At 41.0% G+C, this 16,669-nt stretch overlaps 1 protein-coding gene across 4 annotated transcripts in view; it reads right to left on the bottom strand.

The window, feature by feature from the left end:
* Positions 1-16,669, bottom strand: part of Ppp2r5e (protein phosphatase 2, regulatory subunit B', epsilon) — a 146,775-nt gene that overhangs the window by 32,030 nt on the left and 98,076 nt on the right. For all 4 annotated transcript variants that reach the window (XM_006515926.3, NM_012024.3, XM_006515925.3 and 1 more), the window contains 2 exons: positions 11,922-12,023; positions 3,640-3,732 (listed from right to left, as the gene is read on the bottom strand). In XM_006515926.3, the coding sequence (XP_006515989.1) occupies positions 3,640-3,732; positions 11,922-12,023 (195 nt within the window). The remainder of the gene's footprint in view (positions 1-3,639; positions 3,733-11,921; positions 12,024-16,669) is intronic.

Below are 16,669 nucleotides of genomic sequence, written 5' to 3' on the forward strand. Positions count from 1 at the left end.
AAACATACAAATGAACTCACATTATATGAATATATTTATGATGGATAATTTACTTTAATCTAGCAATATATTGCATTCTAACATTCATTCAATGCTCTGTAAAATTTTACTGTTAAATTTCACATATGCTTAAATTTTGTTTAAAAACTAGGAATACAGTTTAGCAGTGAAACATATGCTTTGCCTATACAAGGCCTGTGGTTAAACTCACAGCACTAGAAGAGTACTCCAAAGGATGAAGATCTTTTAATTAATATTAGGACCAAGCAGACATGGTGAGATGAAAAGGGTCTGAGAGGGTGAGCATCGAATAGCAATGAGGCTCCCAGATAGAACCAGCAAGTGACCTGTACAGCAAGTCATTACAGAAGACGCCTACTTGTGACTTAAGACACTGAGTCAGAAGCATCGACAATGTGTTTTACATTGAAGGCAAGAACTCTGTGATCCATACTTCCAAATAAACAAAGCACTTGGGTTGTGTCTAGTTTGCCTACTACTAGCCTGCAATCTATGTGGTAAGAAAATCTGAGTATGAGGACTTCTCGTGACCTGAGGCACAAAGCACAGAAGGGTTAGACATTGTCTGGGTGTGGGGAAGGTGTGCAGGAACAGAGGAGGGTGGAGAGAAGACTGGACAGTAGTCACCAGTGGGAAGCTCCTGCGTGCTGAGGGACAGCTAAGGCACAGCAGAGCAAGACGGGTGTGGTCGGGATGAGGGAACAGCAATTATCAGAGGGAGCTCTTGAAGCCCAAGCTGGGAACAAACCACCAAGGAGCTCAGAGATAAACAGAGATGAAAGGTGTGCATCTGCAGACTGGAGAAAAGACAAGTAGATCAGATCAGGGTGGCCAAGGCCAGAAAAATAAAGTGGCCAAAACCTACCAGACACTGATAGATTTGCTGTTTGTACTTCATCCTTCTGTCTAGGAAATAACCCTAGGATAGTTGACCATGCCCATAGTTTACAAACACCCAGGCCAGGATCAAACAGCGGCCCTACAAGTCTACTATTTTATGTCACATGGCTGAGGAACAGTATTTCACGGCCCCAACTCCCCTTTCCTCCCATTTTCCTGAGACAGACTCTCCTTGAGTATTACTTTTCTATTGCTGTGATAAAATACCATGACCAAAAGCAACTCGTAGATGAAAAAGTTTGTTCTGGTTCTAGTTGCAAAGGGATAAGAGTCCATGACAGCAAGGAGGGGTGTGAAAACAAGTGGCAGGCAGGGAAACAGACGCAGGAAGCTGAGAGGTCACATCCAAAACTACAAGCAAGAAAGAACTAGAAATTGGGGAGGTTATAAATCTCAAAGCCTGTCCCTGGTAACCTACTTCTCCCAGCAAAGCCACACCTACCAAAGGTCCCCAAACTGCTCCACCAACTGGGAACCAAGTATTAGAATACCAGAGGCTATGGGGAACATTTCTCATTCAAACCACCATACTTCAGCCTGGGAAGACCTCCCAAGGGCGAGGCTGCAGGGGTGTGGCACTTCTTTAAATGATAAAGTTACACCGCTCAAGAATGAGGGGAGTGCTACAAGCACAGGCATGTAGCCTGTCTCTCTGCTGTAGTTATAAACAAAACTGATTTCCAGTCATTACTGATACATGAATCTGCTATGAAGAGGACACTTCTAAAAACCTGTTACAAGCCTCTACCGGTCTTGACAAATATTACAATTCTAATCAATGACTTAAATGAGGTCAAAGTCAAGTATATTTAAGGTCATAAATGACATAAAGATGCAAGGCTGTGGATAAAGTGATAACAATAAAGATCCATAAAAGTCTCCACACTGAAGAGAGATGATACTCCACAGAATGCACATCATGTTTCACAATTAGATTGTAAGCTATATAACAAGGACCAAAAAAAAAAAAAAAAAAAAAAAACACTATGGCTTTAAAGCAAAGTGCATTCTATTAAAGTCAGTCAAGACCAGAAGTTCAACATAAGTGAGCAAAGTCATCCAACCTCAAGAAATGTTAGGAAATCAGAGTCACACAAGGAAATGGAACACCAAGCTGAACCGGCCTGATCAAGCTCTAGGCACGGTGTTCACAGTTATAGTTCATACTTTAAGACCAAAGGACTTCTATTATCTATTTTAGGATCCAAACTTCGACAAATGAGAAAAGGATGATAAAATTGAGGACTCAATCCACGATAGAGAGTGCACAAGAACAGCTGTATAGGACACACCATTGCACAGGACACAGCAACGTAGTGCTCAGCAAAACTCAGTGTACCTGCCTGTGTACCCAGAGAAAGAGGTGTATAAGCACTAAAGAACCCCACATTTTAAAGAACCCGAACTCTCCTTCCGTGTCCCCAGCTGGAATCTCAGAGTATCCAGGAGTCCCCATAAAGCCTCAGCTCTCAGCAGCCTGCCTGCTCCTGGTACTCTGTTGGATTGGATTCTATGATCCTACTACACTTTGTACAAGTTGTTGGCTGTGGCTCAATTAGGATATCCTGAATTCTGAATTTAATCTAATTAGGGCAGGACATGAGCTCACTATGAGAATTAGTGGTTTTTACCCTGTGGAGGCATATGAGATCAGCTATCTGCCATAATTATGGTTTTTCTTAAGTTCTGCTTATATGAACATCTCAGTGGGAGATAGGTATTTTCTTCCCTACGTGAGGCATCCCATATGTCAATCAAAGGAGCAACCATGCATACAGCACTCTCCACTTCAGTATCCACTGTACACTGTATGATCACAGTGTATACACAAATACTATATACTGACGTGTCCAGCGTACACATGAGTAAATACAACAGGATCAAGGAGGTGCTCATTAAAATTCAGTTTCAGCAAACTATCCCAAATCTCAGGCAGAAGGGAAGATGTAGGGCACTTTCAAGATGTAAGATGAGAAACCAGGAAAAACAGGTTCTCTAGGATGCCCCAAATAGATAGGCTAGAATTAATCTCTGTAAGAAAATGTTAAAGTGTTAAACTGAGCCATTTCCTAGCAGTGACAGCTACCTCACACTTTGATTACCTGTGTGTTCTGCACCCACGAGCATACCTGCTCATTTTTTTTATAGATATATCCTTAAGTGTTTTAAGAAACCTTTCCTAAATAGTAAGTTTGAAAGTAACATAAAGACTCACACACTGGGCCTGAAAGACACCTTAGCAGTAAAGGCACTTGTTCCCAAGCCTGCTGAGCTAAGTTCCAATCACAGAACCCACAAGGCAAAGAGAGAAATGACGCCAGAAGAGCTGTCCTTTGACATCTCCACTAGAGTTGTGACACGCACATGCCCATACAAATACACATACACACAAAATAAATAAATTTAATTTTTAAAGGTTTGTACACACTGGACATATAAATGAAATTCTTCTGTAATTAAACTTTTAAAAATGAAAGCTTAGGAAGATTTAGGAATAGACTCCTGATGTTTAGCATGGAACTAAATTCCACCACAAATAATTTTTAAAGGTATTGTCACTTTTAATAGGCAATAACAGAAACTACCTCACATAAACATATTTACTTAGGAGGCAACACAATCTCACCAGCAAGATTTCTGTTGTTTTTAACAATATCCAAGAAAATGAAATAAAGAGTAAGTAAATTACATGCATACAACCACCAAAAAAATGCTTACCTGTAATACAAATTTCTGATCTATGTATTTTTTGGCAATGCTGGGTTGGAATTCTTGGCTTTCCAAAAATCTTATGAAAAATTCATATACAAGCTGCAACAAAAAGATTACAGTTAACTTCAAATTAGAATTCACTAAGAATATTGAAAGTCACAAAAACTGTATTACGGTAAAGTTTCCAGGGTTTAGGACATCATGTTTAATTATCCTATCAATCCATGAATCGCGTGGGCCTTCCTTGTGACTCATAGTTATTGTTATAATTTTTAACTTTTAAGATTAAAAGCAAGAAATATAGCCAGGCAAAGCAAATAAAAATCCATATTCTTACCATTTACAGGGAACCTCAGTTAAAATATCTCTCTCTTTAAGAAAGTGTGCTGTCAGGGACTGGAGAGATGGCTCAGCGTTGAAGAACACTGGCTACTCTTCCAAAGGTCCTGAGTTCAATTCCCAGCAACCACATGGTGGCTCACAACCATCTGTAACAGGGTCTGATGCCCTCTCCTGGTGTGTCTGAAGACAGCAACAGTATACTCATAGACATAAAATAAAAAATAATCTTTAAAAGAAAGTGTGTTGTCAGCTTACAGTCTTCTAAGCACTATGTGTGACACAATATTCTCTTCTGGAAGCAGCATAGTCTCACAGGCAGAGTTGATCTCAACTTCTCAGATAAACAGTACAAGAGCCATGTTTATTTTTATTCTCTTTCTCTGCACAATAAATCTATGTTACAGACCACAGCAGACTACAAAGCAGCATTACTGAGGCGAAACTCTTAAGAGAGGAACCCTGGGCTCAAAGCCCAGCTCTGTTTCTTCCTGACTGTATGAATCTAAGGATGTTCATTTTCTGAATTCTGCTCCTTTCATTCTGCAATGGAAGTAATAATGCGATTAAATGTAATATTGCACTCAGTGCAACATAGTCACCATCATCTGCCTAAAACAACATTGATGGTTTGCTTTTCTTACACACATAAAATTAGCAAACATACCCAAAATTATTCATTTCATATATGTGTATAAATGTTTAATTCATGTTTCATATGTATTTATAAGGAAAGGCTGAGAAATTTTAAAATATGTATCATTTCATTTTATAATAAAATGTATTACATGTTAATATATGTGTGTGTATATACATACATATATATATATATATATAAAACAAATGTTCTTGTAAATCTTTATTATAAAGAAAGGAACTGAAATACTTATGCTGGTACATGCCTGAAATTCCAGCACTAACAGAGTGGGTAGGAGGGCTGTGAGTTCAAGGCTAGGCTATCATCTTGGGAAAACCCTGACTTAAGATAATAAGATAATATAGAATTTCATTGTTTACATTTTGGGTAACACTCTTTAATACCTGGTATATCAAAAGTCAGATTTATAACCACTTCACTATTCAAGCTGTTGAGATTTATTGTTATTGTTATAGTTTTTTTTTTTTTTAAATCAAGGTTTGGGAAAAAAGTAATTTAGGGTCTTGTCACAGAAATATAGATATTCTTCTTTAATACAAACATCAAATCAGTCTGTTATTTCTGAAACAAGAGTGCAGTGCGTGAGCAGGAGAACTGGAGCCTAGCTCCAGGGACTAGCTCGGGCCAGGATAGGTGGGTACAATGGCTCCTGGAGCTCCAACCTCAGAAGGCAGAAGGCATCTGGGAGCAGGCTGGCTAGCAAGACAAGGTGCACCGCTGAGCTCTGTCTGACTGAGGGGCTTTATGCACTTATGTTCATACATATGTACATATATATGTATGTGCACATATACACATCTGTGGGGGTGGGGGGGGGAGAGAGAGAGAACATAAAAAGTAAAAAAAAAAAAAAAAAAAGGCTTGTAATACAGAATCTGAAATGATGCCAATGAGCTATTCACAATACCACAGTCTGGATGGACTTTGATCATGTGTGCTCCTAGCATGAGTTATTTTCCAGTTGGGAAATATTGGCTCACTGACTCAAATATTGACACATTCCATTTCACAATATCATTTTTGTTTAAATCACATTTTTATTTTCTCCCAAGAACAGTCTAGAGCTTGGTATATATACACACACTATAAGATGATATATGCTATACTATATAACAGATACAGACTTTCCAAAGCTCAGATTCTATATGCTTCTAGTATTCAAATCCTACCAACGATAAGAAGTGTTATCAGTTTACCTTCATTGTTTTAGAGAACTATCTAACAAATACCTACGTCTTTTTAACCAGTCTGCTGTTTTGTCAAGCAGCTAGTCTCAAAGCCACCACAGCATCCTTCCACAGGATCACCATGGCACCGCACCATGCAGTACTTTGACTCATGCATACTTTTCATGTCACCACGCACAATATTTTTAAATATATGCTCAGGGGTCAAAATTTAATAGAATCAGTCACTTTGGATGTTCTTCAAATTCAGTTTTAAGTGAAACGGGCACCTTTAAATTTCAAGTACAGGCGGGGAATGCAAGTGAATACATGACTAGTCTGACACCTGTCATTATTTGTGCTAAGTCAACAGCATTTTTAAACACCACTGTTGGACAGAGTGGGAGCATGCACCTTTAATCCTGGCACTGGGGAGTGAGAGGCAGACAGATCTCTGAGTTCCAGGCCAGCCTGGACTACACAGGGAGTTCCAGAAGAACCAGAGCTACATAGTGAGACCCTGTCTCAAAACACCAAACCCAGCATCAAAATCCACCACTTTTTACAATAAACAGTATAAACACTACAGTGACTAGTCAACATAAGGACAAGGGCACATATCACACAACTATGATAAAAAGACATAATAGGGGCTGGTGAAATGGCTTAGCGAATAACTGCTTGCTGCCAAACCTAATGAGGGAATTCAATTCTCAGAGAGAGAGAAGCAACTCCCAAAAGTTGTCTTCCTGACCCTCCTCTCTCTCTCTCTCTCTCTCTCTCTCTCTCTCTCTCTCTCTCTCTCTCACACACACACACACACACTTACACACAAATAAATATAATTAAAAACTTATTTAAAAATGTGCTAGGCTTGTAGGCCATTGAAAATTAACTGAAGGACCTTTAAGGGCCCAGAAATACAACTAACAAATATTCCCATATAAGCCTGATAGCTTTAGACTCTAACACTTACATTTGGTATTCCTTCCTCCCCCACACACACTGCCCCCACCCCAAGACTCAGAAATCCGCCTGCCTCTGCCTCCCATGTACTGGGATTAAAGGCGTGTGTCATCACTGCCAGGCTGCATTTGGTATTCCTGCGAGCATTTTTCAGTATGTACATATGAGTGGAGGGCAACTTGTGGAATTCATTCTCTCTGACTGCCACATTGTTCCAGGGTGAAGCTTGGGTGGTAGCTGTGCCTGCTGAACCCTCTCACTGCCCCTTCCCCCAGTAGCACTTCATATTTTCATGAAGGGGGGACTCAGAGATACCTCGTGTCTAAATGGGGGATGGTGGGGAAGTCAACTAACAAAACTAGGTGGTATTTTTTTCCTCTTGAAAACTTTCTAAATTCAAGGGGAAAAGTCTTTGCCAGTGATGTGTGAGGGTTCTCTTCTTAAATCTTCACTCCTCACACAACTGTTCTCTTTCAACACACTTGTTTTCCAACTCTTGTAAGAATTCCAGACTTATTTAAACAGCCCCTTGTCCTGAATTCCACACAAGGTCAAAAAGCTCCATCTTCCAGGCCTGACTCAGCCAGCAGGCTTTCTACCTGAACTAACAATCTGATTTCTCTATTCTGGTCCCTTGAAAGCAGTTGTAATAGAAAGTAACTTGGTGGAAACTCTTTAGACACATTTAGAAATAAGCACAAAGTTGTTCTGCACTTAAGAAACAAACTGGCCTTGGAATTAAAAAAAAAATCTCCCTTGAGTTTTTAAAGGGAAAACTGGGGTGGGAAAATAAGTTACTATTGCAGGTCTCATAAGGAAGGTCTATGAACAAAAAGCTAACCTTACGAGCTTCAAGTCTCACTGTAAGGCACCGAAAGCAATCCTTAATTGTAAACAGAAGTCTTGCAAAATAGTATTCTACTGGAAAGTCAGATCTAATCTCAGAAAACCCGTAAATGATAACCATAGCAACTGTATCATACTAGCTTCAAATATACCAACAGAAGCATTAAAAAAAAATTAAATAACATGTATAAACAGACCTCTGACATTACTTGATCAAACACCTTGTGGACTTAATATTCTGTTGTCTAGTTCTAGGTATTTCCAAAGATCCACAAAGAGAGAACAGACAGTCAGCTTAGTATTTCTGTATGGGCCACAAATTTTGCAGAACAGTCAGCTAGCTGGACAGTAAAACTGGCCAACTATACACTAACCAATCTTGTGATTCTCTTCTTCTCTACTGTTCTCCAACAGTCACACTTTGCTTTCTCTAAAATGTGGTCCAGAAGCAGCAGCACGTTGTCAATCACAGAACTGACAAAGTGAAAGGATGTAACTTCACACTATGTTTTGGTCAGAAAAGGCCTCAGCTGGTATAACCATTACAAAGCTACCAGTTAGACAAGTGGAGTGGTACACAGCTCTAGCACTCGGGAAGCAGAGACAGGATGGACACTGTACTGGCTAGTTTTGTGTCAACTTGACACAGCTGGAGTTATTACAGAGAAAGGAGCTTCAGTTGAGGAAATGCCTCCATGAGATCGAACTGTAAGGCATTTTCTCAATTAGTGATCAAGGGGGAGGGCCCCTTGTGGGTGGGACCATCTCTGGGCTGGTAGTCTTGGTTCTATGAGAGAGCAAGCTGATCAAGCCAGGGGAAGCAAGCCAGTAAGTCACATCCCTCCATGGCCTCTGCATCAGCTCCTGCTTCCTGATCTGCTTGAGTTCCAGTCCTGACTTCCTTTGGTGATGAACAGCAGTATGGAAGTGTAAGCTGAATAAACCCTTTCCTCTCCAACTTGTTTCTTGGTCCTGATGTTTGTGCAGGAATAGAAACCCTGACTAAGAGACCCAGTCAGAAGACTGCCTGGGCTACACTGTGAGCTTTAAGGCTAGCTCAAAAATCATGGGGAGATCCTATCTCAAAAAAAAAGGGGGGGGGGCAGGAGATGTAGGCCAAGCACACCAGCTCCCAGCATGTGTCAAGACCTTAGGTTCATCCCTAGAAGTACAATAACTAAAAATACTAAATTTAGTGATATGCTATAATGACATCAATAATCTATCATAGAGATAAAAGTTATGATTTCTATCTTTTGTGACTATGATACATATATTGTACGGGTTGTACATGAAAACAGAAGAGTCATTTCTCTGCTTCCACATGAATTCCAAGGAGCAACCTGGATTTCAAGACAGGCGCAGCAAGCACTTTCACATTGAGCCATCTTGTCAGCCTGAAGAGACTTCTTAAACACAGATCATCTTGTCAGTTTAAGCCACATTCTTGAGAAATGAAAAAGTGACTGATGAGTGAAGTAAGGCTGCCCAAAGGAAACCGAGGACTCTTGGTAAAAGTCTGGAGCCTGCGCCTGGATGCCCACACAGCAGGTGAGAACGGAGCTCAGCAAGCAAGCGCTCTCCTAGCTGTGGGATGGTGGGAGTTTCACCTCATATTGTTCTCTTTGTTGTTTTATCTTTTTAGACAGGACCTCACTTAGCCTTAACAGGGCCTGAGCATACTGTACAGCTGAGGGTTACCTTGAGCCCCTGATTGCCCAGCCTCTCTCTTCCAAGAGCTGGGATGGCATGGGCCACCACGTCTGCTGTTTCTGTGATTGTTTTTTTTTTATTGGATATTTTCTTTATTTACATTTCAAATGTTTTCCCCTTTCCAGGTCCCTCCCTTCGGAAACCCCTTATCCCATCCCTCTTCCACCTGCCTCTACGAGAGTGTTCCCCCACCCACCCACCCACTCCCGTCTTCCCTCTGGCATTCTCCTACACTGGGGCACCGAACACCCTCAGGCCCAAAGGCCTCTCCTGCCACTGATGTTACAACAAGGCTATCATCTGCCACAAAGAAAGTAAGTTTCCTTCACATGACCCAACCTTAGTCAGGCCTATTTCCCCCAGAGCTAACAAAGGACCAGAAGGACTATAGGCTTGAACAAGAGGTCAGTTCTCATAAAGCCTGCCCATTTTATAAACATTTCTGACTTTATATCTAAAAGGGCAAAAGTCTCATACGCCAGCCCTCACTACAGCTGTGGCTTCCTATGAGCCAGCCGTTAATATTCCCACAGCAAGGTCAGGGGAGCTAGGATGCAGTCCTCATATTACTGCAATAGCTTAGGAATTAATTTAGCCTTCTACCTTCTATCATTAAGTATACATTTTTTATTGCAGATTCTTTATAATGACGTCTTAATTTTTTAAGTTCAGGAAGATAAATTGAATTTTAAGTCTTTGCTGAATTTGAACGGAACTAAAGCAAGTGTAGGAAATGCTTTGCAGATGAGAATGGCCTGAATCTTCACTGGGATGTACACCACAAGATGCAGGGCATTCTCAGAAAGATGAGCATTTTTTTTAAAAAACTGTATTTTCTCTCAGACTAACTTTCAACCCCAATTGGCTAGTATCAAGCATTACAAATAAGACAAGACACATTTCCTTCCATGTGCAGCCACTAATAAGCTGCCCTTGCCTAGGAAATAACCCCTGACCCATGCTCATGCAAGCAACCCTAATTCAACTCAGCAGGTTTAATTAAAAAAAAAAAAAAAAAAAAAAATCAAACCAGGCATGGTGGCACACGCCTTAATCCCAGCAAGCAGGAGGCAGAGCCCAGCAGATCTCTGAGCTACATAGTAAGAGTCTTTCTCCAAAACTGAAAAGAAACTGGAAAAACAAATCAGAGTAGGATGTAGCCTTGCTGAAAAGAAGTTTCAGTGACAGAGAAGGAGTGACAGGGTAGGGAGGGGAAATGACAAAAGTTTGTTATGCTCATACAATAAGTCATTAAAAATATTTTTAAGAATAAAATATGACAAGATTTCCACCATCGAAAGGGTTTTTTTTTTAATTTTGTATTATCTTAAAAATATATATGAAAAGCACAATAGGCCTATAAATCTTTTTGTTGTTGCTGTTGTTTTGTTTTGTTTTTAAGATTTATTTATTTTTATTATATGTAAGTACACTGTAGCTGTCTTCAGACACTGCAGAAGAGGGAGTAAGATCTCATTACGGATGGTTGTGAGCCACCATGTGGTTGCTGAGATTTGAACTTCGGACCTTCAGAAGAGCAGTCAGGTGCTCTTACCCACTGAGCCATCTCACCAGCCCAGGCTTATAAATCTTACAGTACATGTAATTCACCAGATGATTAAAGAACCATCTAACCTAAGAAATCAAATATTAAAACTAATGTAATTCGCCCAAACTTACCTCTAAGAGGACACACAGTATCACAAGCCTAAGGACAGGTTGTGAAAAATAGCCCTGGAAAGAGCCCTGTAACCAGAACTGTACACAATGTACCCACAGTAATCTATAGGTGCTAAAAGGGACTAGCCAAGTTGCAAATCTACATAAAAAGGAACTCTTAATGTGGGGAAAACCTACATTAGATCCCTCTGGGCCTTTCCCCATGCTCAGCGAGTGAGCACCACACCTACAGTGGCATGCTGATGGACAGGGCTACACCCCCTCTCTTCCACCCTTCCTCTCCTTCCTGTTATTTTTCACTGTCTTCTCAAGACATTCCAACTCAATAGAAAGATGGCTTTAGGGGGCCGACACATTCAAGCATCTCTGTTTTCTTCTTTTAAGGAATGCTGGCCTCAAGAAAGGACACACAAAAAAATAAGGAGCTGATGTGTAAGTAAACTAAGTAGGCAGCCTGGCACTGGTGCCCTGATAGCTTTCTCTGCTCTTCTCTTTCTCACTGCCATTTGGCTTTGCCCTTTGCATAAACTAAGGAAATACACTAACTGATATTGCAAAGACAGGCATAAAATGTCCCCGAGCACCTACTGCTAAAATATAAACAAACCAAGGTATGTACTCTGTGACCTAATCACAACCAGATAATGCAAACATGAAGAGTTCTGTTCCTGTTTGAAATTCCATGGGCAGGATGGTTAAATGGTTCAGATAAGGGAGAGACAGGAGTAAGACCTACTGGATGGACCTGCAACACTGAGACCCAGTGGGTCATCTTGCTAATTATCAAGCACAAGAAACACAAAAGCAGTCCTTGCCACTGTGTATTCTAATCTGGTCCCTTCATCCCAGGGATCCCCACTTTAACCAGAGGAAGAGTTAATGGAGTTTTCTTTTCTAACACAAATGAAAAGTTGAAGTACCTGTAAGTGGGGCCATGATGCCTCGAGGGTAGGTTCATCTTCTTCTGGGTCGAATTCATTGCTGTCACTAGGAGGGAGAGTTCTGAATATATTGCAAGATACCTAAAAATAAACAAGCAGCAATCAGCTCCACGTACCTCTGGCAGGTAGGTGCTCTGGGGACACAGTGCGTTAGGGAATGCCACGGAACTGAATAGGGACCTCTCTCCACAGGCTCCAGGCAGGACCACCTCAAGACAAAGCTGGAAAGCTCAAGGCGTCCACCTGGCAGTCTCCACAGCAGGACTTCTTGTCCTAGCTGAAGTCTCACTCAAGCCCCGTGACTGGACGTGTCCCATCAGAGCCCCCTCAAGTGTGCCTCTAACAAATCCATTTACACTAATACACAAAGAACTACTAATGGCCTGCAAGCACTTCCTTTTCCTGGCTCATTCACAATTTACACATTTATTGTTAAACTCATAGTGAAATTTCTGATATTCACACAGATTAAAAAAAAAAAAAAAAAAGAACCAGAAAAGAAATTTAAGAACCTTCTTAACATTCTTTAAAATCAAACCTATTCTTGCCCCAAATTGTTTACAAATTACTATGGAGGCCCATGATGAGCTAGATGTATGTATGTCTTATTCTACAAACTCACCATTTCTTTGCCAAAGGCAATATCTAAATTAAATGCTGTTAAAACGCTGTAAGGCTGGAAACTGTTGAAGATGGCCGAAGAAGACTCAACGTATCTCCGACTGTGCATATTACAAGATTCATCACAAAGCACGTATTTCTTAAATACTGTTAATGCTATTCTAGGGTTCCTTTTTCATTTCCTTGCTAGCTCTTCTCCATACTCACCTAACCTTGTAACGAACATATCCTCTGACTCAGATAGAACAGCAGGGAAATGGATAGAAGGGGAGAACATCAGAAGCCACGCAGGACTTTCTACACAGGGTAGAAACTACAGAGCTATGCTGTGCTGCTTTGAGTTTTGTTGTTTTGTTTCACTATGTAACCAGGACTGGCTGCAAGCTCAGAGATCCACCTGCCTGCCTCTGCCTCCAGAGCACTGAGGTTAAAGTACTATGCCTGGCTGCTGTGCTGGTTGGAAAAAGAAAGGAAAAAGGCTTTAGAAGTCCCACTGGGTTGGTGTGTTTATCTGTCCAAGCTCTTATTAGTACTTATATGAGTATACGCTGTTATAGACACTGAAAAAATAACAGTGAACAAAGAAAAGTCCACCCTTTGTGAAAATTCTATTCTAGTTAAAGCAGCAATGCCCCACTTCGCAGTTACGAACACTCAACACAGATGCATAAGCTATGAAAGGGGACTGAATGATGTTACTTGAAGTACAACAGGAAGTGGAAATGGACAGCACACAGGGAAGCCACATGACTTGATTTTTCCTTTTAAGTCAGTCCAGTAGCTTCAGAGAGTAGTATGATAGAGTAGTAGTATGATTAGGTAGTATGATAAGGACAGAGGTGGCTCAGACAAGGGGATGACAGAGAAAACAGGATGTGTGGAGAGACAGAAAGGATAAAGGACAAGCACTGAAATGATAGCTCAGTGGTTAAGCAAACTGACTGCTCTTCCAAAGGACCCAGGTTCAATTCCCAGTACCCACGTGGTGGTTCACAACTTTCCGTAACTCCAGTTCCAGAGGACCTGACATCCTCTTCTGAACTTCACAGGCACCAGGCATATACACATAAGTACATGCAGACACACACACACCTACCCATAATATTAAATACATAAATCTTTTACAAAGAAACAAATAAAGGAAGGTTTCCCAAGATGAAGATTGGGAAGCAAGACATGTTTTGGTTTGCTTTGTTTAATTGTTTTGGTAGAAAGACTCAGAGGTTCAGCTAAAGATGTACTAAAGGCAACAAGACATATGAAGCTGGCCTTGTGAATGGACAGTTTGGGGTTATGTGTATGGATACTCAGTGCGACAGTTTGACTGGATCACTTTGGAAGAGCTGCTGTGCACAGCCACACTTAGAAATGAAGTACACCAAGAGGTGTAAATTTAAAGCAGGGGTAGAAATAGGAGTAGTCACCTAGAAACTAGTGACTAGATACCTGTACATCTAGAACGCTCCTCGGTCAACCAGCCATGCATATCCCAGTTCACAAGGTCCCTTATTCAATCTCAATTACTGCCAGTGATTTTTTTTTTTTTCAAAATCACATTTTCATCTGACCTAAGTCATTTATACGTAAAATGCTTTGGGGGAACTTTAGAACAAAGGTCAGTCAATACTCTTCTCAGTTATTAGCCACACTGACTATCTTTTTCCCTTTTTCTTCACATTTGAGTCAGGAAAAGGGAGAAAACAGCTAGCTATCTAGACAACACCGAGCAGACACTGAAACTCGTACCTGGCCTGGGACATGCCAACTCTCTTGCAGGGCACTTGCTTTAGCAACCATCTGTTCTCTCATCTGTCTCTGCCCAGTCCCAGAGCTAAAACACTTGTAATACACATGTATTTCTAAGACCTGCAAGGAACTCCATAAGAAAAAAAAAAGTTTAGATGTATTTATAAAGTTATGGGATGTGGTTTTGCTTTAACCTAATTTCAATGTAAGTTTCCAGGTGACTTACACACATTCGTGTTTAATGACTGTACAGTGTTCAAAGTCTCCTGTTTGGTCATTTCTGCTACATCAAAAGAACATCATGGCGTACAGTCATTTGTTTATTAGCTTACTTCTACATATTCTCCAGGGGAGTGTGACAGTCTGAGTGAGTAGCTCTCCAGCAAAGGGAAGAGCAGCAATGAATGGGCCCAGCTTTGGCCCAGCCTGGAGTTCACTATGTATGCCATGGATGCTAAGAAACCAATCTAAGACAAGGCTGAAAGGACTACATAAAGCTGTCATCTTCAATATTCTCCAAAGTATAAACCAGTCACCTAGGAACAAACATCACAGAAATAGTGTGAAACTTTAAATACTGTGGCTATAGGGAAACACTAAAAATTAGGGACAAAAGTTCCTAATAAGGATTTAGTTGAGTACCTCATGCTAACTGACTGTACCACTGGGGCTCCAAGAATAAAAATGTGTAAAAAGAATACTGTCATCAAAAGAGTCAAAAAGCAAAGTCTCTGCTCAGAAGTGACAACTCAAGACTGAGTGAGTGAGTGGGTGAGTTAACTGGTAATAGTTGACTGATAGTTAAGTGGGTCGGTCTAAGTGTATAGTTGAGTTTGACAACTATTTGAACATGAAGTCGAGTCATTCCTAGATGGGGATGAGAGATCTCCTTTAAATTACTTGACTTATCTGCAACAGTTTGTATGTGGGGCCCAATGTGGGACAAGGGCAACTGATAATTCCAGCCCCAAAATAGTGAAAGACATAAACTTGCTTCCATTAAAGCACTCATGATTACAGTGACTAACAGCCCAGCTTAGAGTCTTAGCATGTATACACAAGCAGATCACAACCACCAGCAACTGCCAGGATCATGCCCAATAGCACAGCAGTTCTACAGAGAGCTGATGTGGCTAGATGAAAATAGACTACGTATTTCCAAACGTTCACACAAATGTCCTCTATATTAAGATATATGAGCCACCAGAGGCGTTAGTAAGCCCTCTCTTTTGTTAATTCAGGAATGAATTACCAAAAAGAACAACAGAAACTTCCAATGTATATGAGGGAGCTATAAAGACAGTTAGGGGGTCAGAGTACTTGCTCTTGCAGAGAGCCTGGGTGTGATTCCCAGCACGCACGCGGTGGCTCATAGCCATCCATAACTCTAAACCTATGGGTTCTGACACTCTCTTATTCTGGCCTCTATGAGCATCAGGTATGTATGCAGTACACACACATGTATACAGGCAAGACATATGTGTGTGTGTGTGTGTGTGTGTGTGTGTGTGTGTATAAAGAGAGAGAGAGAGAGTGTGTGTGTGTGTGTGTGTGTGTGTGTATAAAGAGAGAGAGAGAGAGAGAGAGAGAGAGCACACAAATCCCATACTAGGCTTTCTCAGCTATTTTATTTTAATTTAGGCTGGCATTAGAATGAATGAAAAGTATAAGACAAAGATATCTTTGAGGAAGTCTAACTCACTTTTGTCCCAAAGATATAATAAACACTGGATACTGTAATCAAACTAAAGGCTTGAAAGCACTGGCCTGACCGCCAACCCCCAAAGAGTAGCAGTAAAGGAGAGCAAGGCTAAGTTAGAGAAAGGGTGGAAGGAAGCAGTATAAAAACCTGTTCAACTCTCTCAAAGGGAGAGAGAGCAGGGTTAGGAATTAAAGTGCAGTTAGCAACTCTTTTCCAGACTCTTCCATTGCAGTATGGAGACCAAGTGGGTTGAGCATGGAGGTCCTCGAGGTAACAAGAGTCTAGTTCTTAGGGTTCCACCCCCTGACACCCTGATATCCTCCTCCACCCCTGGAGACCAAGGCTGTGCCTGACTCATTCCTTCCCTTTCCTCTAACTTGTCCTGCCTCTATTACATTCTCTCATTTTCATTACTGTCTCATTTCCCCATTTCACCTGTCCATCATTTAGCTCCTTCTTGGCCTTTTTGGCCTACCAGTGACACTCCAAGGCACTCACAGGCAATAGCATCCCTGCCTGAACAAACTCCCCACTCCTGACTCAGATCCTTGGCATCAAGCATCTCCAAACCTCTCAGCTAATGCTGCCTCCCTTAAGTCCCTTGTTTGTTCTTCTGTTCACACTGAGACCCTTAAGGACTCCTTACTGGTTTCTGAAT

This window comes from Mus musculus, chromosome 12, assembly GCF_000001635.26.
Source record: "Mus musculus strain C57BL/6J chromosome 12, GRCm38.p6 C57BL/6J".
NCBI lineage: Eukaryota > Metazoa > Chordata > Mammalia > Rodentia > Muridae > Mus > Mus musculus.